Below are 23,075 nucleotides of genomic sequence, written 5' to 3' on the forward strand. Positions count from 1 at the left end.
TCCTCTACATTTAAGTTCAAATGAATTTTGCCCTTTTCCCTCAAAATTTGCCCTTTTGTTCTAATTTGAAATATTTTCCCCAGATTACCGGTCATTACCACAGATCATTAGCAAGCTAAATGTTTTCCGGGCGATTTCTTTTCTTTATTAAGACCTCAGCTGGCCGCACTACAAGGACGAGAGAGGCGGATGATTTTTTTGTTTGTTTTTGAGGAAGAAATAATCCACAGTTACAGACTCTGTTAATACTTCGTGCTCTAACAGAAATTCTAATGGAAATTATCAGGGCGGAGACAGAGTCTGAGGCTTCCTGAATCGGGGTCTGACTTTTGTCTCTGCTCGGATCTCCGCTCGGAAAGGAGCTGTGTTTTGCAGATTGGTTTTGCCTCACTTTTTTGGAGCCGTTGTCTCTACCGCAGATCTTGAGGCAAGGCACGGCACAGCAAGGGGATCAGCTCGTGCAGGGCCGGATGGAGATCTGCTCGCGCGCCCAGCAACCTCTCGACAGTCTCAAAGGCACGTGTCACAGCAATAACACCAGCCCTCGCTGCAAGCCAACTCCTCTCCCAAGTAACAGCTTAAAAATGGATTTGGAAGCCAGGGCTAAGCCGGAAGCCGTGCCCGCTCTCCGTGTGGCAGCGATGGGTGCGGCGGCACCCCTGGGGTCTGTCAGTGCCACCACAGAGCCGTGCGAGGCAGGCACGGGTCCTTCCGCCGATGGTTTGTCTGTGTAAACTTGTGGGCCGAGAGCAGACTGTGATGCCCTGCTCAATAACCAGTCCGGCACAACCCCTATAAAATCGGTATTCGTGAAGGAAAGTGGTTAATGACTGTTTTGAGGGAAAGAAGAATGACTGTTTTGCCAAGGCCAAGGAGTTTGCCACCACTGTGTGCCGCAGTCAAGCAGTGGGTCAGCTTCAGGCTGCCACACGTCCTCTCCAAAACAAACTCCTGCCTCCCCAGCCTACACCTTAAACTTTCCTTTTCGAAACCACGAGGCTCGGATGACGGAAGCAGAAAGTTCTCAGCCCTCTGCGGCCACCAAACTCAAACTCGCCCCCGTTTGCCTGCCCAGCCTGGCATTTCGGACGCTGGTGGCTGTCCAAAGCCCACGCCGCGGCCGCGTCCAAACTTTTTGGGGTGCGTGACAGGAGGAAAAGCCCGGCCCCGGGCCCACCCCGCCCGGCCCCTCACGGCCGGGCTCCGCCGCCTCAGCGAGCCCGGGGCGGGCTCGGGGCGGGCTCGGGGCGGGCCCGGCCCCAGAGGCTCGGTGCTGCCCGGTCCCAGAGACTCCCCGACCGGCCGGAGGCATGGACTGCGGCGTGATCACCTCCAAGACCGTGTTGCTGCTGCTCAGCCTCGCCTTCTGGGTGAGAAGGGGGGAAGCGGGAGGGCTCCGACCCCAAGCTTGTGGGGGGCGACCCGGGTTGGGGGCGGCGGGACGGGGCCGGAGCCCTCAGCGCTCACGCCTGGCGGTTCTGGTTAGCTGCCCCCGGGAGTTTTAAGTTTATGAGGGGGGAAAAAAAAGCGGCGTTGGAGTCGTGTGTCTTCTTCAGGGGGAGCGGCGTTCTCAACCGCACGTTATTTTTTTTTTTTAAAAAAAAAGCACGCTTTAAGTTAATTTAGTGATTGCAGACGTGGAGGTGTTTGTGGGGGATCATCCGGGGGCTGCTGCCAAGTGTCTGGTGAGGAAAGCTTTCCTTCGGGGAGCTAAATGGCTTCGCCGGGGGTTATTATAGAAAATCCCAGCTGGGAACCTGGTTACAGTCACCCCTTTCCAGTCACCTCCTGTAGGACAGCCCCACCAGCCCACAGGGGAACACGCTCCCTGGCCCCGTGGGTCCCGGGACACGTCAGGCATCTGCCCGTGACACCCGGTCACCAGCCAGGGGTTTTCAGGCTCGGGCAGCAAGGAGGAATTACAGAGAAGATCAAGAAGTCTCACAAAGAGAGATGCTGTGTGGCAGAGGTTAAAAAAAAAAAAAAAAAAGGGGAAATGGAAACACTGAGTTAAACCCCCGAGTTCTCACCCCGGTTTGTAAATACCTCCCACCGCCGCGCTGAGCCGTGTTTACTGCTGTGGTGTCACGGCGCATGTTCGTCGGGTGGTGGTTTTCTGAAATACCCGCAGAGAAACACGGGGACACCTCGCTGTGTGGACGTGGAAATTCCCCAGGCTTCAGCTCGTGTGGCTCACGTACACCTCGGGTTTACCTCATTGCTCGGACTCGGTGTTTTCTCACCAAACAACAGCCTTTTGTCCTTCTCCAAGTGTCTCTCTACCTTTCCTTCCGCTCTAGGGGAACCCTTTGATCACGATTGAAGCCATTAGGTCATTTGGCTCCGCAGACCATCCGTAATTACTCTTCTGCCTCGTGCATGTCCACAGCCTCTGAATTTGGGGTGACCCTGGCCAGCCTTTTGTTTGTTTTTTGTTTTTTTTCCTAGGAAGAGCAATGCAGCCCCAAAGCCCGTGGCGTTTAGACACTGCAGCAACCATTACGCGTGGTAATTACATTCCTGCGGCAGAATTGCAGAACCTGGAGTTCAGGTTTTTAAGAGGGTGGGGAAGAAGGAGGAACCGACTTCGGTGCCCTTTCCGAATGTATTTATTTGGAACAGCTGGGTCTCTACGAGGCTCCGGATCCTTATCAAAACACAAGAGCTGCAAAGAGCATTTCGAGTTCTTCTCTTTCATGCTCGGGCATTGCAGGCTGCAAATCTTGTCCACCTTGGAGATGATGATGGAAAATGGTTCGCCTTCTGCGTATTCAGCAGTCGGTGCGGCTGTGGTGCTTTGCCAAAAGTCGTTGCTTAGAAATGGCCTAAAATTTGGTTAGTAGTCCCGAAGAGGGTGAGGTCGGTGGGCTGTGGATGTTTAACCTCCAAAATCAGGCTACGGATCGAGGCTGTTTTAACGAAACGGTTACCAAGTGCGGTGCGTCGAGCTGCCTGAGATCCGCTCCGCTCCAGTTCTGCCAGCAGCAGAGAGGAGGACGCAGATAAGTTATTGCCGGGCGGTTTTAGCAGGACCGGTGGATTTGAGAGAGCAGAGCTCGATCCACTGGCAGCGCTGCGACTGCCCAAGGAGGAGAAGCAGCAGCACCATCCCCAGGTGGGGCTCGCACCCCCTGTGAGCCCCGAGGCCCCATTTCCCCCACTAAAGCCCCCCTTTTCCCCCGCTAACGTCCCTCCGGAGCAGGAGGTGAGGTTGGGATAATTTCAGGTTCCGTCCCACGAGGCTTGTCGTAGGAAAACAACGCAGCGTTCGTGCTCCCAGAGGCCAGATTTCCCGTGCGGGTAGCGGTGGCCCCGACACCGCCAGGGCTGAAGGTCGTCGCTGATAAACGCGGGGCGGTTTTTGGTCTTTCGGCTGCCGGGCTCTGACTCAGCAGCATTACTGGCGGAAAAAGCCGCTCGGCTGGGAGCCTGGCTTTTGTTTTACACGTCCAGCGCGCAGGCTGTGGTCGTTCCTCCCCTCCTGGGGGGCGCTCGGGGCATCGGGGTCACTGGGGGACCTAATGCCAGGCTTGGATTCTTTGTGGTGAGGCACCTGGGCGTGCCACGAACTCCTGGTGTAAGTGAGCTTATTTTAAGTTCCCGTGCTCAAAATCAGGAAGCGGAGTTGAAGGGACTTCCAGGAAAACGCACTTCGCTCTGCGTGCGTGGGACCCACGCAGACCGAATGCTGTGGGGAAGGGAGAAGTGTTCGGATGCTTACGTACGCGTGGTGTGACCCCCCCTCCTTCACCCTCGGGATCCTGCGTGCTTTTGGGGAACGGCCTCGGTCCGACGGTCCCCGAGCCTGCGACGGATCCCCACGGCGGGGTTATGGAGCAGCTCCGAAACGCAGCTGGGTCTCAGCCAGGCGGCGGCTCCGCGTCCGCGGCTCCGGCGTTAATTAAAGCTGCGTTTTCGGCACAGATCAGCGGGATCTGCCCTGTTACAAGAGGTTTCCCCAGGCTTCGGGATTAGCTTCGCCGCGCCAATTCTTTGCCACTCGGTTTGCAGCTCGGGAGGTGAAAGCAGCAGGAGCCAGGAGCGGCTTCGTGAGGAAAACAGGGCGGTTCTGCAGGCAAATATTGAACTAGAGGGTGTTCTGTACCTAAATCAGCCGCTCCTGACAAAACCGCCTTGGCAGTGGCTGCTGATCCATCCGTGCTCGGCTAAATTACACTTGCAGCAAGCTCTCGCCCTTCACCCTGTGTTTTTTTTCCTGCACGAGAAGAAAAATGCTGGGGATAAGAGCAGCAAAGGTGGTGGTGCTTCCTCCCGGCGGCGGTCCCGTTGTCCTCAGCCGTGAGGCTGCTGCTGCCGCCAGCCCCTTGGAGGGGTAAATAGGAGCACTGATTTCACCTCCAGCTGCCCTGAAATGAGGGGAGAAGCAACCGAAACCCTGGGATTTTCCTTTTCCAAAGATAAAAACGTCCTCCCGATGCGCTGTGACTGCTTAGCAGCGCGCCGGCCCCGGCGTGGCGTGCTTCTATGACCTCATGCTACGCCAGCCTGTTCCGTGGGGTCCAGCCTGTTCCAGCGTCCCCCCCCGGAGCGCTCGTCGCCCACGTGGCCGCTCGGTGGGCACGTTGGCAGGGCCACCGGCCGTCCCGGGAGGCGCTGAGTCCCTCAGGTGTGGCAGCGACCGATCCGTTGGTCAGGAAAATGGATACTGTAAGTGTGTCTCCCAGCTGGCGGAGTGTGAAAAGCGCGGCAGGGCAAGAGTCCGCGCCAGGTGGGTCGAGGTTGCCGAGCCGAAGGATGCTGGGAGGAGCCTCCAAAAACACCCACAGAACTCCCAGCGTTGGTTTCTAAACCCCGGATGATGTCCCGGCTTTGTCTCGGCGTGGGGCGTGCGCGAGCCTGAGCTTCCTTTAAGACCGATCTTTACCCCAAATCTTTTGGTTTTGCCTCATTTCACTTCCTTTTTTTCCCCGCTCGGAAGCGCAAGGTCGCCAGTTATACCGCGCCGCTGGCCAGCCGCGTTTCATCTCCGACCAGAACCTGCGCGATCCTGAGAGCTGCTGTAAAACCCACCGGGGGGGGGGGTCTGTTGGGACGTCCCAGCCCGTGCTGATGGGATTTGCGAAGCCCTAACTCCGCTCTGCGTTAAGGTTTGGGGTGCTGGCAGAGCGAGGACGAGGTGACCGGGGTTGGAAGCCTGGTGGCCGGGAGCCACGATGTGCTGCAGGACGAAGAGGTGAAGTCGCTCGTGGCGGTGAAGGAGGAGAAAATGGCGCCCCACGAGCCACAGAGGTCTCGTCCCTGTGGCCCTAAAAGGGAGAAGGCCTGGTCGCTGTACGTCTGCAGGCGGGGAACTGGGAAAAAGGGTTTTCCTCCAGGAGCAGAGGAGTCTCGATTTAATTAAAATGTGCAATAAATGAACTGCTCGTCAGCCGCGTGATGAAATCTGGCTGCAGCCTCCTCCAAACAGGCTGGTTTCCCTCGGGTTTGCAGGACGTGAGTACCGGCAGGGCTTCGCTTGCAGCAGGCGTAGGCTCGGGAGCAGGATTGCAAAGGGCTGAAGGAGGACGCTTGTAAACCCCCGAGGGAATTTTTTTTAGGCCAGCGTCGAGGCATCCGGCGGGGTGTCGCTGAGCCTTTCGGTGCCGCGCCCACGCCTGTGCCCAGTTCCGCGGCTAAAAGCCTCAAACCAAACGAAGCAGCCCTGGGGCGATAAGGTTCTGCAGCAGTCGCTTCAGCTTCCGAAGCTGAGAGCGTGGCAAATGGCCCCTAATAATCTCTCGGGTTGCCTTCCAGGCGGCGGCGGCTGGCCTCAGCTACGTCGGGGGCTACGTCATGAACACCTACAGGAGCTACGACAACTTCGTGCAGGACAAGCACGCCCTGCTGCCAGCCGTGATCATCCTTTGCGTCGCTGCGGTGATGTTCATCATCGGGCTGCTCGGCTGCTGCGCCACCTTCCGGGAGTCTCGGGTTGGCCTGGGGCTGGTGAGTGTCGCGGGAGCGTCCTCCCGGGGGTCAAAAAAGCCAGAAAGGTTCGAGCTGAGTAAGTTTGGACCCCCCCCGGCTCGCGCCACCCCTTTCTCAGCAGTTAAGAACAGCGGGGTGCCGCCTGCTGAAGCCCCGTGCGGCGAGCCAGGCGTCCTGTGACTCTTCTCACGAGTCTTCGAGACCTTGTGGAACTGCAGCCATCACCCTGTCCATACGCAATAATCTCCCATTCCCAATTATTTTCTGGCAGGCAAGGGTATCTTCACGCTCTAAAGCAACGTGGTGGGTAACGTGCAAACGAATTCAGACGCTGTGGACCTCTTCCTTATTCCAGTCTCTCTTTTAATTTCAGTTCTTGGCCATTATCCTCATCATCTTCATCGCAGAAGTGTCCGCTTTTGTCCTGGCATTTGTTTACAGGGAAAAGGTAAGCAAAGAACTTGCAGCTCTTCCGGTATATCCGGTTTTCTCGCTTGACTTTTTATTTTTTACTTTTTTTTCTGACTTTGAGGGAGACAGATCTTCTGCAGTTTCCACTCGATACAATTCCAAGTTCTCATGTTAAATCTGTTTTTTTTCCTTTTCTAAATAGGTAAAAACTGACGTCCAAGGCACAATGCGTTCAGTCTTTGAGAAGTATGACGGGAGAAACTCACAGTCTGCTGTGGTGGATTACCTGCAAGAGAACGTAAGGAAGCCTTTAAATTCTCCCGAGAGCTATTTAGAAAAGAACGATTTGGCGCTAAGAGAGGAATTGGGGCTGGGGAAGAGGGCAAGGGCCATGATATCGAGGAACTCATCAGATCAGATCTCCAAGCGTTAGATCTAAGGGGTGCGATCACACCCCCTTTACCTGTCTTGCGTTTGGCAGCTCCATTGCTGTGGGGTGAAGAACTACAGCGACTGGACAAGCACGCGGTGGTTTAATTCCACTGGGAATAACAGCGTCCCCCTGAGCTGCTGCAAGCAAAATCTGAAGAACTGCACGGGGAGCCTGGATCAGCCGCAGGAACTCAACACGCAGGTGAGGATGAAGGGCGTAGTCGCTCATTTCCATGTCCCGCTGGCACCCAAACCTTCCCTGTGTTTAAGCAACGGCGGTTGCTTAAGCAGGTCATCCAACGTCCTGCTGCCTTTTAAGGGTCAGGGAGAAAAACCCCGTCCAGCTGAATTGCCTTTGATTTGTTTTCGTTTTTCCCTTTCATGCCAGGGCTGTTTAGGGGAGCTGGAGTCTGGGCTGCAGAGCGTCATCAGCTATGCTATGCTGGTAATCCTGGGCTTTGCCATCGTAAAGGTAAACGTTTCTATCTCTTTCCCTGTGGAAGATAATAATTTCCTCTTTGATCCCAGAGCTTTTTCTTCCACAGTGTCCTACTAGCCTAAAATAGACCCAGTTTTATGTTCCTCGCTGGTTTTCTGCCAACTCTTCTGCATTTCATTCGCGTGACAAAAAGGGGAGAGATCCAAAAAGTAGCAGAGGGGTTGAAATGGCAAGTAAATGAATAATCTGTCGTGGTCCTTTAGTAGCAAGTACCAAAAATTAGGTGCGCTAAAAGGCCTCGATCTGGAATTTGCTATGAAAAAATAGCTTTTCTGTATCTAACCGGGCTTTGTGAATCGCTCACTGAAGTTTGTTTTAGGTACAAGTCAATGAATAGTCCTAGGCTAGGAGGCCTGGCATCAAAAGGGGCTAGAAACATGACAAGGAACGAAACCAGCTAGGCTATTGATGGAATAATAACATCGAATTAAATTAAATGTGAAACCAGATCATGTAGTGGATGAAAACTAGATTTGAAAAGCACTGATATAAAACTCCTTACAACATCCTTAAATTGCTCAGGGAGGAATTTGCCATCGTTTCCCTCACCTCAGTGATCAGCTGTGCACTCTATTACAGGTCCCATTTTAATTTATCTGTGATGAATCTTTTATTTCCGTATATCATATGCTTAAAAAATTTATAGAACTTCTAAGTCCAGAAAAATCTCCTGTTTTCACTGAATTTTTTCCTGGATTAACATAACTAAGAATTAATGTGGACGTATAAATTAATGGGGAAAAGAAAACGGAGGAAAAAGTTGAACTGAAACTATTATTGAAAAGTGATAGGCAAAAAATCGTTTTCCACAGATTTGTTTTCAAATTGGTTTTTAATATGAAAGGAATGACCTTGCTGTGATGAAAAATTAACATAAATGCTGGATCCAAAGACTGAAACAAAATACAGCAAAACTCAATCTCTTGTTCTCTCTCTTTTTCAGTTCTTTGCCATGCTGAGTGTCTGCGTGCTTACTTGCAAGCGAGAAGACAGCGGATACCAGCCTCTTTACTCAGGGGTGTTCGCTTAATAAAATGCACAGATCACTCTTCTTTTGCTTCCTGATGATAAAATAGATTTGTAAAGATGAACGCTAACGGACAATTCATGACCTTGTTAAACGTTTTACTTTATTTACGTGAAACGGAAAGAACGCTTCGTACTGATTAGGAAAAGTTTTCTTGTGGGTGGACTTGAAATGGCAATTCCGATATTCGTTACCCTGCAGTAACTTAACCCTGGTCGTACGTACCACGGCTTTCTGTAAGGTTATTGTGGATTTGGATTTGTGACTTTTTCTAGGTAGCAACAGATGGCGTAATAGGCTCCAGAAAGAAGCCTACTTCTGCAGTTCTTTCCTGTACCCTCAAAACAAGCAGGAGAAACGTTATTTTTAATCCCTAAACTGACTGAGGCTGCAGGAGCGGATTCAGTTGCCTGCACAAACATCAGATCGTTCCCACGATGTGCTTAAACGGCGTAAGAAACTCCTGAATGCAAGGTTCAAATATTCTTCGTAAGCATGGGGGGATGGAATATGTTTTCTCTGTATCTGACGGTGGTTCAATTTTTTCTCCTTGTCATGGTCATATGTCGAAATTCAGTTTACTGCAGGGGTCGTTAGATAAGACAAACCCTGTGAAGTCTAGAAGAGAAATCTGAGTTGTCTGTTGAAGCAGCTAGCAAATGTGAACAACCCCAGGCCAGGAGGGGATGTGTGTTTGGGACATGTCTTCTTTTGGTTCATTTTGTCTTTTTGTTTTTAATTTGACATTAAAATTTGCTTATGAAGCAGTTTTTGTTTTCTTTTCTGCTTTTGCTGATGCATTTACGCTTTGTCTACCCAAAGACAGACTGTGTCTGTTTGCGAGAGTGATGCAGATGAATACAGGAGTTGGAGGAAACGTTGGATCAGCGTGGTTATGCAGGAAGGACGACTGGAAGGGCTAGTGCAGAGTTCTCTGTGTCACTGAACACATCTGGCTGCTTTTCACAGCTAAAAATGTTAATATAATACTTTCTTGTACCCTGTTAGTTGGCCAAGCAATGTTGTTAACCTGTTTTTTGTCAATGTCTTGTGACTGATAGGTTTCTTTCTCTTTAACTGTCTGGTGAATACGGTCATTTCTTGGATTGCACCACTTCTTCAGAAATGGTCCTTCTTTAACATGTCTGTGTGCTAATCCATGTCTCGGTGCTTTAGGGGTCTTAGAGCTGTGATGTGGGGAGGGAGAAAACTCAGCTATTCTTGGTTAGAGAATTGCGGAAAAGGAACAGCATATTAGCATATTTTCTCTTGGGAGAGATAAGCAGTCTATTCTGAGCAGCAAACCTTTGTATCTGTAGCTATTTAGAAAAAAGAAGGAGTTTGGGGTAAGTGTAAGCTGTTTATTTATCTTTTTTTTTTTTCCTGAAAGAAATTGATGTTGTGTAGATGTACCAGCCTAAGAATGTATATGTTGAAGGTGATTTAATGTTTATGAGGGCTTTGTCTTCTGTTTAATGCCAAAATAAATCAAATTTCCTTAAGTAATTAATTAGTGCTGGGTTTTTATTTATTTATTTATTTATTTGGTGGAATCCCAGTTGTTGCATGTGACATACAAGACATAACCACAGCAGCTTGGCAGGAGAAGCAGCGTGCCCTCGCTGCGGGGTTATTGCCCACCTTGGGTGTATTGAGCAAGGCAGAAGGCACCAGGAACATCGTGCTCCGCCTGGCACACTTGGAGGCTTCACCTCCAGCTTCACGGTCTAAGAAACAAACAGCAAAAGGAGGCAACACCGGAATAATTCGGGCCAACCCGCAAGGGAGGAAAGGAAGCGCCGTGAGGGAAGGCTGGCTGCGAGGCCAGATGCAGAGCGGGGCTTTGTGTCGCCAAGGGAGGTGGTTGGGCTGAAATCCTGAAAAAAACATAAGAGGCAGGCAGCGAGCAGACGCGTATATACTAAGGGATAACAGCTTTAAGCTAAAAAAGGGCAGATTTAGATATTAGGAAGAAATCCTGCACTATGAAGGCAGTGAAGCACCAGGACAGGTTGCCTGGAGAAGCTACGGCTGCCCCATCCCTGTGAGGGGAACCTGCTCTGTGGAACGGCTTTAGGGCTAGGTGGGCTTTAAGATCCCTTCCACCACGCCCCCTCCTGTGTTTATGAACCCTTTATTTGTCCCAATTTGTCCCAATTTCTATTGTTTAACTTCATTTTTCCCTGGTGGCAACGGGGCTGAGGGGCGTTACAAAATGGCTGCCGCGCATGCGCCGTGGGCGGGCGCGGCGGGTTTGAACGGGGCTGAGGGGCGGCGGCGGCGGCTCCGTCCCGTCAGGGTGCTCGCACCGCGCCGGTCCCTGCTCCGCTGTGTAAGTAACCCAATTTCCCGAGGAATCGCTGCACTAATTTTGCTCTGCTTTTATTTTTAAAGGTCAGGAGGTTGCCCTGTTTAGTGTCATTTACTTCGTGCTTCCTGCCCCGTTCTCCATTTGGTGGAATATGAAGCGGTTGCTACGCTTACTGCCTTGTTTAAGTTCCTTTTGCTTCTCTGACAGATTAACATCCTTTTCAAAATTCCGTTTGTGCGCTTAAAGTTTGCTTAGTCTTTTTTTTTTTAATGCTTTTTTTCCTTTTCTCCCTCAGTGTGACAGCGGAGGAAAATGGCTTCTTCAGATCTGGAAGACTTGTGCTTTCACATCAACATGAAGATTTCAACTATTAAAAAGACTCTGCAATTAAGAAGCATAGGTAAAAGAAATTAAGGCTGGGTTTTGTCTCGGTTTTGGTTCATATCTCCTCGCAGAAAATCAGCGAGCTGGGTGCCAGCAAGCGGGAGGATGCTCCTCTGAGAGACTTGTAGGCTGGTGGTTAATGCACCGTATATTCTGTACACCTGGTGGGAAATCCCCCAGATGGGAGAAGGAAAAAATACCTTGTCAAGTTAGGCCTAATTACAAAAGAAGTGAAGCCTAATTACAAAAATGTGCAAAGGAATAGCTGGAGGCTAATACAGGTGTCCTGTCCGAGCGTTCCAGGAGTGCCTCTCTGTGGTGTAAACATGCTGTGGGTAATAAGCTTATTTAATCTGCCATGGTGAAGCTGGTATAAATGTTTTAGGCTCATCTCTTACCCTTTCTTAGACACAGATGTTACAAAGAATCGTAGAAATGGTGTTTGGAGGGGTCATCTGGGCTAACTTTGTGTTTGAAGAGCAGAGGGAGATTGCGAAGGAGTTAATGTTGCTGCTTCTCTTGGGAGGAGATGCTGGCTGGGGAGCATAGAAGATAATCACTGCTTGCGGAGGGGAGGGAAATGGAATTTTGTTTTTGTGTCGGAGATGTTTTGGTTTCCTGGCGTAACGTTCTCACATTCTCTCTTGGACAGGTCAAGAACCGTCCTTCAAATCTATGCTCTGTAAAATAGGACATGAGATGGTCCTCTTGCATGATCTCCTGAATAAAATGGAAATGGAAGTTCAGCAGCAAGAAAAACTGAAGAATTTGCTCAAAGTAATCATTTTTCCGTTTGTAAAATACTGAAAGATTCAGAGGAATCTTTGTGCCTAGTTGTTACTTTCTAGATCCTCAGTGATATTTTTAGATGCATGAGGCTACTTGTAAATGAAGGGGCGTCTTGTTTGCAACAGTGATGTCATGATCCAAGATTGAGGTGTGCCATGGAAAACTGAGTCTTGATGGTGTCATGCTTTGTGGAAATTTAAGTCACTGGTATCAAACTGTATTTATCTTGCGTACAGCTCTTAAAGCAATTGCGAAAGATTGGGGAGCTTGGTAGGGAATAGGTAATTGAGAGCTTGCTCATCTGTTTGGTAAGGCGAAGTATGTAAATGCTTTTTTATTTAACTGGGCAGCAACAATCAAATACTTTTAAAAACTTGTGAAGCAATGCGAAGTGTTAGCTACTGTTCTCGAAACTCTTCCCTGTCTCCTGTTGGGGTTGAGTGGGGGTTAATGCCTTACAGGCTGTTGTGGGTGTTGCAGAGGGAGTGCTTAGTGGAATCCTCAAGAAGAATGAATTCTTGTGCCACGAACAGAATCCACATCTAATTTGTGGATGTACATAGTTTGGACATCTTCCTTTGTAATACCTTTCTCTTTTCTTTGCTTAGAGAAACATTTCTTCTGTTGTTTCTGTTCCTTATGATTAATTCAGAAGGCTTGAGAGAATCAGAAAATGCATCGTCAAGCCATTGCTTTTTCTTCTTGATCAAAATCTTTTTCCCAGATGAGAATGGGATTCTTTCCACAGCACTCCTGTAGAACCTGCTGATATCAATGTAGGTGGTGTTAGAGGATTAAAGACAAAACAAAGTCGTAATTTTCCATCAAATTTATAAGTAAGAATCTTTTATAAAACCAGCAGATGAAGCAGATTTCCTGGTGGTTTATTATGTCACAGAACATTAAAAACGCCATTTTTCAAGCTTTGTGCATTGCAAGGGTGGTTTGAGTGGTTGAAAGGGTAGTTTTGTTTTTACATCCATGCAACAGATACCCAAATGAATTGATTAGAAGATATTTATCTGTCGTTTTAGTGTGCATTTTCAGTGCCTTCGTTTGCTGTGTGTTTTTTTTGAAGGTGTTCTTTGAGGAATATAGATGACTTTCTTGTAGTGTCGCTTCCTATAGTCACCACCACCTTTCCCCTACCCAAACCTGCCACGGTACGTTGTTAAATATTACTTCTTCCCACTCAAATTTCTCTGACACTTTGAGGGCAAGGACAGGAAGATTCACGTTTTCTTTAGCTTTGTTTTGCTGAGCTTTATTTGCTGCTCTTGGGAAATGAGGCAGTAAAGATATAAAACAATGGGAAGAAACCAAAAAACACCCCTTAAGAATTACTTTAACATCATCCTAACAGTAAGCTAATTCTAATTGCACGACATTATTGATGTTACAGATTTCTGATGGTTTCCAACGTTAATTTCAGGAGCTCCAGAAGTCCGCTGAGAGAGATCAAAGCGAAGCACAGCACCTCCGCGAAAACATTCCCCTCCACCTGCCTAAACCCACTCAGAGCTGGTACGTGGTGTGTGAGCGTGGAAGTGTCGCATCCTGCGGCTCCCATCCTTTCACTAGGAGCTAACTGTGAACTTTTGGGACCTGAGGTTCTTACATGTATTGATTCTGGAGTTTGCTCCCGATTTTTATTTTATTTTTCTTATGTTACTGGGCTTGTGCTAGCGCTGTACCAGGACTTTCAGGACTGAAGGGTGAGTTGGCGATCCAAATGCTGGGGCGCTAGGATGAGGTTGACACAACTCTTCCCCGTACTGAAATGTCAGTTGTCTAAGCACCCTTTCTCCTTCATCCCCATGTTACCGCTTCTCAGTGCTTACTGTGGAGGATCAGGTAAGTGCAAGACAGGATGTAACTGGTCAGAATCCATCTGTGTTGGCGTAAAGGGGTCTTCGGTCCTCTTCCCCCAAACCTTCTGGGAAAGTTTAGGGGTTTGCTTCAGTGAAGAGGATGGCAGGAGGCTGGAAAGCACAGGAGGAGCACAGTTTGTGAACTCTCACCTTCCTTGGTCCTTGCGTTTATCCTCCTCTTCCAAACCCACCGCCACCAAAATCCCCACGCTTCCCTTTTCCTTGCACACATTCCTCACGGCTAGCTCCGAGGATTAGCCTCGTGCAGGGCCTCGCCTTGCTTTTCAGATGCTGACGCCTGAATTAGCTCCTGGATTTCAGAAGGGATTCACGCTGTGGCATGGCACAGAGCAGGGCTTCGGTTGTCACAATTTCAGGTACCAGACGTTTTGGGAGTCCAGCAGGTGGCACTCACCACCCTCGACACTGCAGAGCTGTTTGGGGGGGGGAAATAAATAGGGCACGGGGCTGGGGGCTGTCACACCAAGTGCCACATCAGACCCGGGCCCTGGGAAGAGCAGATGGCACGCTGCCGTGCTGCTCGCCGGCTGTCGGCCCCTTGTCAAACAGATTCCTTCTTGCAGGGAGGTTCGGCCAAAGCAGAGAATAAGTTCTTTGTCACGAGTCGGCTCTGCCACGCTGTAATTATTGCTCTTGTGCTTCGCAGCCCGGTCGCGTCCTTGTCTTGCATAAAAAAAAAAAAAATCACAAGGTGATGGATACCGTCGAATTTCTTTGCTTCAAAAGGTTAACGGCTGACTCAGGCTTCCCAAGATCTGACCTCGTCTCGAAGAGCTGCGAAGTGTTTTAAAGCTGCCTGGTAGACCGGAGCTCGGTGCTCCGGTTCCTCCGTTTAAAAACCGAGGCCTCCCGTTCCGCGAAACGTAACGGGACGTTGAATTCTTAACTGCTCTGCGCCGCCTTGGGGCTGCTTCCAATTCACCTGCTGGCAGCTTCCCCGGCAGCGAGACGAGGAGCCGTAACGAAGTCAGCCGAAGCACGCTCTTTGAAAAGGGAGCATGTGCTTTATTTCTTTCTTTCTCTCGCAGGAGAGACCGCGATTTGTATTCACCCGGCCTCTCAGACGGGTTGGAACGTAGGGCTGTGAATAAGCAGCCTTGAAAACGTAACGGTGTCCCCCTTACTGCTTAGCCGCTATTTATACGCGTGATATCCGTTCATTTTCCAGCGTCGCTGGGCCGGCTGCGAAAAGCGAGGAGCAAACGAAAGCTGCGGAACCTGAACACGCGAAGAAACCTGCCAAGGAGCCGCGATTTATTAAGGAAGCGTCCTTAATAACGGCGGAAGAATTCGAAAGCGTTCCCGCGTAAGTAAGCGTGGTTTCTTCTTAAACCCTCGCACGCCAATTTGGCCAGGAAACCGAGGTTTTGGGGAAAGTGAGCTCTTGCAGGGCTCCAGCTGACAGCTGTTTTGAAATTGGAAATGTTCCAGAGTGAAGCAACGTAGCAGTAGCTCCAGACACGATTCTATGCAAACCTCAAAATGAAATGAACAGAGCTAACCAGGTTCTTTTTCACGCATTTGTTGGGAAGACTGGAAGTAATCTGGGAAAGCCCGAGCCATTTACCTCAAAGATCACTTTAATTGGATGAGCAGGAACGTAGTGGCTCACCAGTGGGTTCTCTGCTTGTTCTGAGAACCGGCGTTTAAGACGAGATGTCAGCTCCTCAGATGAAAGGTGCGGCTATGCAAAAAGCAAAAATGATGAGAAACGCGGTTTTTAACGGACCGTGACGACTGGTTTCTGAAAATAGTGATTTTTGTTTGACTTACCGGTCTGTTATGAGAGGGGGTGAAGAAATTGAACTTTTTAAAGCAAAAGCCACCTCCCACTGAAATCTCCTGAGTTTCTGGAATAGAAACTTGTTCTTTTCCCTACCACCTGCACCTGATTAAGAAATATCCTTGTTCAAAGACCGTGAGACCTTTTCTTAAATAGGATTTTGGGGAACAATTGCAAATATTTCTGGGGGGGGAAAAAAAAAAGCAACAAATCAAGATTCTGTCGATGCCCAAGTTTAATTTGTTATCGAGACTCCGGGTTCGATGTGTTCCCTGACAAGAGTTGCTTCAATAAGAAATGTTTTAATGGCTTTTCTGATTTTTTTTAATGATTTTTGTTTGTGAGTCTGTTTTATTTGGGGCTTTCATATCATCTTTGCTGTAGCTTTCAGAACTTTCAGGTAAACCACGTCTACCAAATTTTCTCCAACCGAATCCGGAAACGAAGGAGCCTGAACTCTGAGTGAATAAGAAGGGATTTGGGGTGGGGGTTGGTTCTTAAAAGGGCGTTTCTATTCTGTGGGTCATCTCTAACGTTTGGTGGATTTGCTCATTAGGTGCATCTCTGGTAGAATTTGGGAAAAGCAGAGCTGGAAGGCGACAATTTTTGGCCTTCACCTAAGGCAAGAGAAGTAGGCGCAGCCAGACGTTGCTTTAACCCCCAGTAAAAGCTGTTATCATCCCTAATCAGCTCTCGAAGTGTTTCGTTATCCTTCCAAAGCGGAAGGTTTGCAGTTCTGCAAACCAAGTTCCTCTCCCTCCTCCTGCAGCCGCGTGAGGATTTAACCGAAAAAATCGAGTTCTTTTCACCCTCTTGGTGCTGAACGCGAAGGAGAACCTTACCCTGACGTTATTAGGGCGCCAAATGTGCAGTCTTCGGTGGCTTCGTGGTTTTTTTTTGAGCTCTGCAGCAGGTATTTAACAAAGGTACGTGCTGTGTTTAGGCACAGCTACGGAGGATCTTGATCAAACAATAGCCTCGCGCAGTAGGAAACCTGCAAATTATCTCAGCCTTCAAATCTGTTCCAGAAAAGACGCCTCTTTTTTTTTTGAAGAACAAAAAAGAATCCGCGCAGTGGATGTCTCAGCGTTCAGTTCGAGGCAAAGGAAAATGTTGGCTTTATTCTTTCTCAAAATTCTCACCACTTAAGGTATTTTTAGAACGCGCGCTTTCATTATAATTCTCCGACGGTAACTTGGGGGAATATACGTTTCTTTTAGCCTAAATATTTTTTTAGGGAGCTGGCCGTTAGGAGCTTCATCTCTTTTCCAGCTGTATCTACGTGGCAGACCGCTGTTAGGCTGTTCTTTGAAGAACGCAGCCCTGTGCTTTGGGTTTTGTACCTACGGATTCAAGGGAGAAATAGGTTTAGGGAAACAAACCGCGCCTTCCTGGCTCTGCTTCAGGGTGAGCTGAGGTTTGCTGGCATTTTTAAGGGTATTTGATTGATTGCGGGAGCGTAGGACCTCGACTGTAGGTGTTTTAGACTTAATACCTTGGTCTTCGTAGCCTACAAATACCCCTGTGACTATGTAAAAAGGCTGAGGGGTGCACAAAGAGCAATAAATAGCAATTAATGTCTACAGGCCAAGCACTTCTGTGCTGGCAGGCTGTATTACTCCAATTACACGCGTTTCAGAGGCAGTAGGGCTGCTTTTACTCAAGAAGATGCGTGCAGAGTGGAGTATTTTTATCCAAACGGTTGCATCTCCAACTTTGGGTTAATCCAAAGATCTGTGAAGCTGAAAACCGGCAACAAATAACTTCGTGGCGATTCAGTTTGAAACTGGAGGTGATTCCTGGACTATTGAGTTTGTAATTGATTAACTGCTTTAAATTCTTCGTATGTTTGCCGAAGACTGAGGTTTGCCGTTCAGATGAAATGAAACGAGGGAAGGATTTCTTCCTTCATCTATCTCTTCCAACGTCCTACAGCTTTCAGTCAGATGACGTACCGGCCTGAAGAACCCCGTTCGTTCTTAAAATGAATTGTAACGCTTTCCTCGAAGTATTTTAATTCCACACGACCGCCTGCTGATACGGGACCAAACGGAGACGGCCAAATCTGGTTTGTTGCCGTGACTGAAGGGCGATCGAAGGCGAAGTCAAGTTGCAAGGTTGCCCCGGCTTTTGTTGCAGTGCTTCCTGGGGCTTGGTCTTGTGTTCAGTTCGCTGCTTGTCACACGAGTTTCAGATTTCATTTCCATCTAATGGCTTCTCAGTTTGCAGCTCTGCGGCTGATTTCCATTTTCCTTTTCCTTGAACGCATGCCTCTACGTCTCTAAACGCTGCATAGCCTTACTCGCAAATATTCCAATGTTTTGATATTTCCACGTCGCTTTTTTTTATCTGCTGTGCTCCTGTAGCTCTAGGCTGTCATCAGCAGCCTTTATTATTTTGGTACTAGCTTTACGAAATGCTCTGAAAGCTCAAAAAAAGGATGCTGGTGCTGCGTGTAGTCCACTAGGCTGCACGAGGAAATACAGAAAACAAAACCGATATTTCTTCAAAAAACAAAGGAATGCCTACAAGATTATAATCCTACATTATCTTTTCTCTTTAATATGAACCAAATTTCGCTCCTAGGCAGAAACATTTAATTTTACTTTTGGCCTTTGCCATGTTTTCTGCCAAGCAGGTTGATTTTTTTTTTTCTGTTTGTAGTTTAAGTGTTAGGCTATAAATGCAACCTTCATTCCATTTTTGAAATGCTCCTGGAAGTTTAAGGGCAGGATATTTTTTTTTACCTCTTGATTCGGCTTTCTAATGTCCTTCTTTCTGCTTTAAGATTTATTATGGCTTTTTTTTTCCTGCAGCGTTATTAAGCGATCTAATGAACTATCAGGTTTATTCATTAACACGAAGCAGAAGAAACCGCCTCTAACTAGGAGCAGCACGTTCAGGCTGAATAAAGAGGAAAATAAACAGAGAACTTCACGTTCGTGACTCTCTGGCTACTGACTTTGATTTTTTTTTTTTATTTGCAGGTATATGAAAGGTCGCTTGACGTACGATCAAATCAACGCCGTCGTTCAAGATATCAACAAGGCCGTGGTGAGCAAGTACAAGATCCTGCATCAGCCTTTGAAATCCATGAATGCATCGGTCAGGAGTCTCTACCACCGATTCCTGGAAGAGGAAACTAAGGATACAAAAGGTATTTTTTTTTTTTTGCGTTTATTAGTGCCAAATCCATAGCAGGTGGATCTGGCGGTGTAGGTAAGTATAAAATAACCGGACCAGAGGTTAAATGGCTTGTGACAGCAGATGGTTTTCGTGCTGTAGCATCTCATTTTCAGGAAATAGTCTGTCCAGGCACTCTGGTAGTTGGTGGAGTGACCTATAGTAAGGGAGTGTTTAAAAACATCATTTAGAAAAGCTTTAGAACACCTGCTATGACTTCTTCTCAAAACAAAACAACAAAAAAAAGAAGGTAAAACGGAGCAAAACCCAACAACTGTAGACTTAGCGGGGTTTTCCCTCCATCCCCAGCGTGTTGTGACAGTCTGAATCAGATATTTAGAATCCCTCTCCCCTATGGCGGCACCGACAACACCTTGCCGTGGAGGTTCTGGTCCTCCCTTGCTGTAAGGGGAGGAGATCAGAGAACAGTCCGTATAAAATCCGTTGACCGCTCCTCCTCAGCTGCAGTTTAGCAAAAAAGGATTTGTCTTTCGACTGAGTAGTTTCCCCATAACTATCTTTGGTTTTATTTTGTGTGTTTTCGCTCAATGCACGTGATTTTCTCGGCACGTTGTCCCAAAAACTCAGAGAGCAAAACGATTTAATTCGGAGTCGCTCCGAATAGACTCAAGAACCAAACCGCATGCACCGTGGGTTCAGCTTCTTAAGCTAGAACGGACACGACCTACTAAAAATTTGTTGCGAGGCAGGGAAATCGAGGTAATCAGTCACGTTGCGGTGGCTTTGTGGAAGAGACAGGGCTGTCTGATAACCTTAGGAATTCTTCTCGTCTTTAAAGCACAGATGAGCAAAAATGCCCTGAAATGTCTTTGCCGTGCAGCTTACAAGCTAGTTTTTCCAAATATACGTGGCACAGTAGATCTCTCATCTTAAAATCTACTTCTTGACGTTCCTTTCCTGTTGAGAACAACGCCACGGTGTCTCCCTCTCGATTCTTGCCCTCGGCAGAATGCAAGAACACTCTCCCCTTAAATGTTCGCTGTGCGCTCCGAAAAATGGTTGAGAGAGCTGGGGGTGTTCAGCCTGAAGACGAGAAGGCTCTGGGGAGACCTCACCGCAGCCTTTCAGGATTAAAGGGGGCTTATAAAAAAAGATGGGGAGCAGGTTTTTGCTCGGGCAGGTAGTGATATAACATGGGAACGGTCTTATGACTCGCCTCTGATTTGGGCTTGGGTAGATTTTTGTGCAGATAAGCTCTGCTTCAGTCTAGCAACAGCTCGTACACTGTGAATCTGGGATTTCTTGAAACACTTGCTCATCTTCAAAGGTTCTTGAAGTTTGGGTTCAGTAATGGCATTAAATTCAGGTCCACAGAGAAGGAAAAAATGGGCTGAAGCCACAGAAGGGATTCCTCTATGGAAGCGAGTGTTGAAATCTCGTGTGAACGTAAGAGCAGAAGCTGCAATGCCAAGGTTTTTCCTAATCGTGCAAACTCGAGGCTTTTAATTTCTTCGAGTACCTTGGGGCCGGTCTGCATTTTCCTGTTTGTTTTCGGAAAGCTCACTTACAGAACTAGGACGTGCAGCGTCCGAGAGGGTGCGTTGAGTGGTTTGTTTTGTGATCGTCTAGGAAGTCTAAGAAAGGTCTGACAGCCGGTGCTTGTCTGACCAGCCCCAAAATGATTCAACGGCTTCATCCGGTGCATTTTTCAGCGTGAGGTTGCACGTTCGTTGATTCGTTCGCTTAAATTTCTGCCGTGAGCGCGCCCGTGCTTAGGATTCCCGCAGTTCCCCAGCCTGGGCTGCTTGCCAGCTGGTTTCGAGACGACCAAAGATGCCGCCTGGTTTGTCAGGGCGCCTTCCCACCCAGCGGGGCGATTCAGGTTCGTTATTGAGTGCACGGGGCTCCTGTTTCTGACCAAACCGCCGCCGCCAGCCTTCAGCCAGCTCTGGTTTCTTGGTAAATAAGCTCCTGCTGTGCTGAAGGCTGCTGCCCTGAATTCTGGGCAAATAAAGGAAGAATTTGTGTTCTGCCCAGGCTCAGGATATCGTTACGCTCCCCCAGATGGAACAGAAAATGGAAATTTTAAGTGGCACTCTAGGACCTCGGTCCCAAAGGCCAGCACATCACCCTTGGACGCTTCTTCAGAGTGGAGTCGCGTCCTGCTCAATCGCTCGTAAGACAGATTTAGAGATGTTTTCATAAAAACACGGATTTTCTTGTGTAAAACTACCTTGCACTTGTTTAATAAAACTTTTCCCAGCATCAGCGGCTTCTTCCTCCTTGGTTAAACTGAAAATGGTCTCTCCTAACTTAGGTGAGGCATCTCTGCCCTCTATTTATTTAAGATGCTGCTGCCTTACTCTAAGGGTAAACGGAGGGAGAATGCTCTCCTCCTTTTTTTTCCGACCTAGATCACCTGTAGCCGTGCAGACCTCTTGCTCGTAAGACTTGGAAGTGTGACGCTATGGAACAACACATTATTTCCCCCTACTTAGTTGTCTGAAAGACAACTGGGTGTTTTTTTTTTTCCCTTGAATTAGCATGCTCCTGGTTTCCGATGGCTTTTCCTTGTTTTCCAGGAGAGTTTTTTGTCGTGGAGGCCGACATCAAAGAGTTCACCCAGCTGAAAGCGGATAAGCGCTTCCACAGGATCCTCAACATCCTGCGCCACTGCCAGCGAGTGAGAGAAGTCCGCGGCTCGCGCCTCGTCCGCTACGTCATCTGCTAAGGAGCCTCCTGGATTCCGCTTGCCCAAGATGCGTGGAGGGCAGAGACGTGAAGAGGTTTTGTCGTCCGCAGGGAGATTCTGCGTGTGGGCATTCCTGTTAGGCTCTCTTAATTTCTAAAAGGCAGTAGCGAGGACCAAAGAGTGTTTTTCCAAGCATCTATTCTACCTTTGGAGTAGCAATATCAAAGGGCCTTGAAGTATTTGAGCTTTATTTCTGAGAACTTGGGAGGGGCTGATGCCTTTTGGTAAATTACAAACGCAAACCAGGTGCAGATGCAAACGCAAACCAGGTGAAGTTGGCACACTGTGGTCGTAGGAAGCTCTAATCACGTTTTTAGGTCAGCACTCAGCAGTGAAATTAATGTTCCTCTCGTGTTTACGAGGTGGAGACTGTAGTTACTACCCCGTAGCTACCCAAAGGAAGCATTGGATTCTTTTTTTAGTGCCGCCAACCAATTTCCACTTCATTTTCTTCATCTTTTTTTCTTCCTTCGTATCCTAATTGTGCGTTTTGGAGTTCCTTGCGTCGTTTTAACGGGAAGATCTGAGGTGCTTTCAACACTTCCAGTTCTGCTGGCCGTGTGGTTTTCATACTTCATCACGCAGCCAGATTTTTTTTTTTTTGCTCAGACCGACACAGTAGGTCGAAAGAGCAGAGCAGGGATAATTTTTTTTCTGTTGTAGTGAAAATGTTGAGTTACTCGTTAAAAATACTGGTCAAACTCTGCATTGTTTTTATTATAGAAGATTGCTTTCAAAGGATCTGTTAGTGTAGTAAATTCCGGAGTAGAATTGTGATAGATCTCAGCTCTGTGAGTGATAAAAATTGCTTTGATAAGAAGACTTGTAGTCTTTTTTCCCCCATAAGCCTGTATCTGCTGTTATCCCAACAACTATTTGAAAATACCTCCTGTTTTACCCTGTCAGATGACAATTTAATGAGCAAAAGCCCCTGAATGAACTTGGAACCTTCTCAGTAAAAAGATCCTGGCGAGTCCTAAATAACCTTTTCTGCTGAGCCTTTTCCTCTGGGATGTCAAGCTCCGAGCTGATGTCTCCACGTAGTGTTGGAATGGATTTCATCTTCGGTATGGGAAGACGTGCAAAATGAGAATTTCTGTCATTTGTGTTTCCACAGCTGTCAGTTGGGTCTGTTAGATCCGTTTTTACAAAGCTTAGTTTACACTAAGAGAGATTTGGGTCCATGGATCACCGGGGTCCCTTCCCTCCCTGCTCTCAGCTTTAGGTACTCTTAACAGTCTTTCAAAATTCCGGACTTGTAACCTTTTTCTTAATAAAAAAATAAATTTCTTCATTTAAAAGTTGTGCTTCCTTGCCTTTATTTCGTGTTTGGTTTTGGAAATCTCCAGGCGACTTGCCCCAGACTACCGAACGGCCTAAATTCTGGTTTTTTTCTGCTCCCATCTGACTCCTCAGCTCTCCGGGAGGTCCTGTGGCACAGGTGCCACCAGAGGGACGTTGCTCTGGTGGACGTGGGACTATTGCGGTAATTTACAGCGTGTTGACCTGCCTTCCTGGGTGATTTATGCTGTGATTGCGTGGCTTTAACTTTAAAAGTGTGGGGAAGAAGTAAAAAGAGCCCCAGGTAGCCCCGGAAGAACTTTTTGGTAATGGGTGTTGCTCGTGCCAGCTCGCAGTTGGATTGCGTTCGCCGCTCCCCCGCGGCTGCTTGTTGTCAACGGGTTTGTTTGATTCTTAGGCTGAGGCTGTGGTCTTACAAATC

At 48.2% G+C, this 23,075-nt stretch overlaps 2 protein-coding genes across 3 annotated transcripts; both read left to right on the top strand.

The window, feature by feature from the left end:
- The first annotated feature begins 566 nt into the window (after positions 1 to 566).
- On the top strand, positions 567 to 9,803 carry LOC310888807 (tetraspanin-36-like). The gene is made up of 7 exons (XM_083815899.1): positions 567 to 1,370; positions 5,755 to 5,946; positions 6,302 to 6,376; positions 6,542 to 6,637; positions 6,821 to 6,973; positions 7,160 to 7,243; positions 8,214 to 9,803. The coding sequence occupies exons 1-7, from the start codon at positions 1,311 to 1,313 to the stop codon at positions 8,298 to 8,300; spliced, it is 747 nt and encodes a 248-aa protein (XP_083672025.1). The 5' UTR covers positions 567 to 1,310; the 3' UTR covers positions 8,301 to 9,803.
- Positions 9,804 to 10,490: 687 nt separating this feature from the next.
- LOC310888806 (SKA complex subunit 1-like) lies at positions 10,491 to 22,653 on the top strand. Of its 2 annotated transcripts, XM_083815897.1 has the most exons (7): positions 10,491 to 10,629; positions 10,904 to 11,008; positions 11,645 to 11,769; positions 13,214 to 13,305; positions 14,842 to 14,979; positions 18,444 to 18,613; positions 21,183 to 22,653. In XM_083815897.1, exons 2-7 carry the CDS (start codon positions 10,921 to 10,923, stop codon positions 21,329 to 21,331), a joined length of 762 nt encoding a protein of 253 aa, XP_083672023.1. In that variant the 5' UTR covers positions 10,491 to 10,629; positions 10,904 to 10,920; the 3' UTR covers positions 21,332 to 22,653. The 2 variants fall into 2 exon arrangements, with proteins under 2 accessions (XP_083672023.1, XP_083672024.1); XM_083815898.1 differs by lacking the exon at positions 14,842 to 14,979.
- Positions 22,654 to 23,075: the final 422 nt, after the last annotated feature.

Source organism: Anser anser (genome assembly GCF_964211835.1).
Source record: "Anser anser genome assembly, chromosome: W".
Lineage (NCBI taxonomy): Eukaryota > Metazoa > Chordata > Aves > Anseriformes > Anatidae > Anser > Anser anser.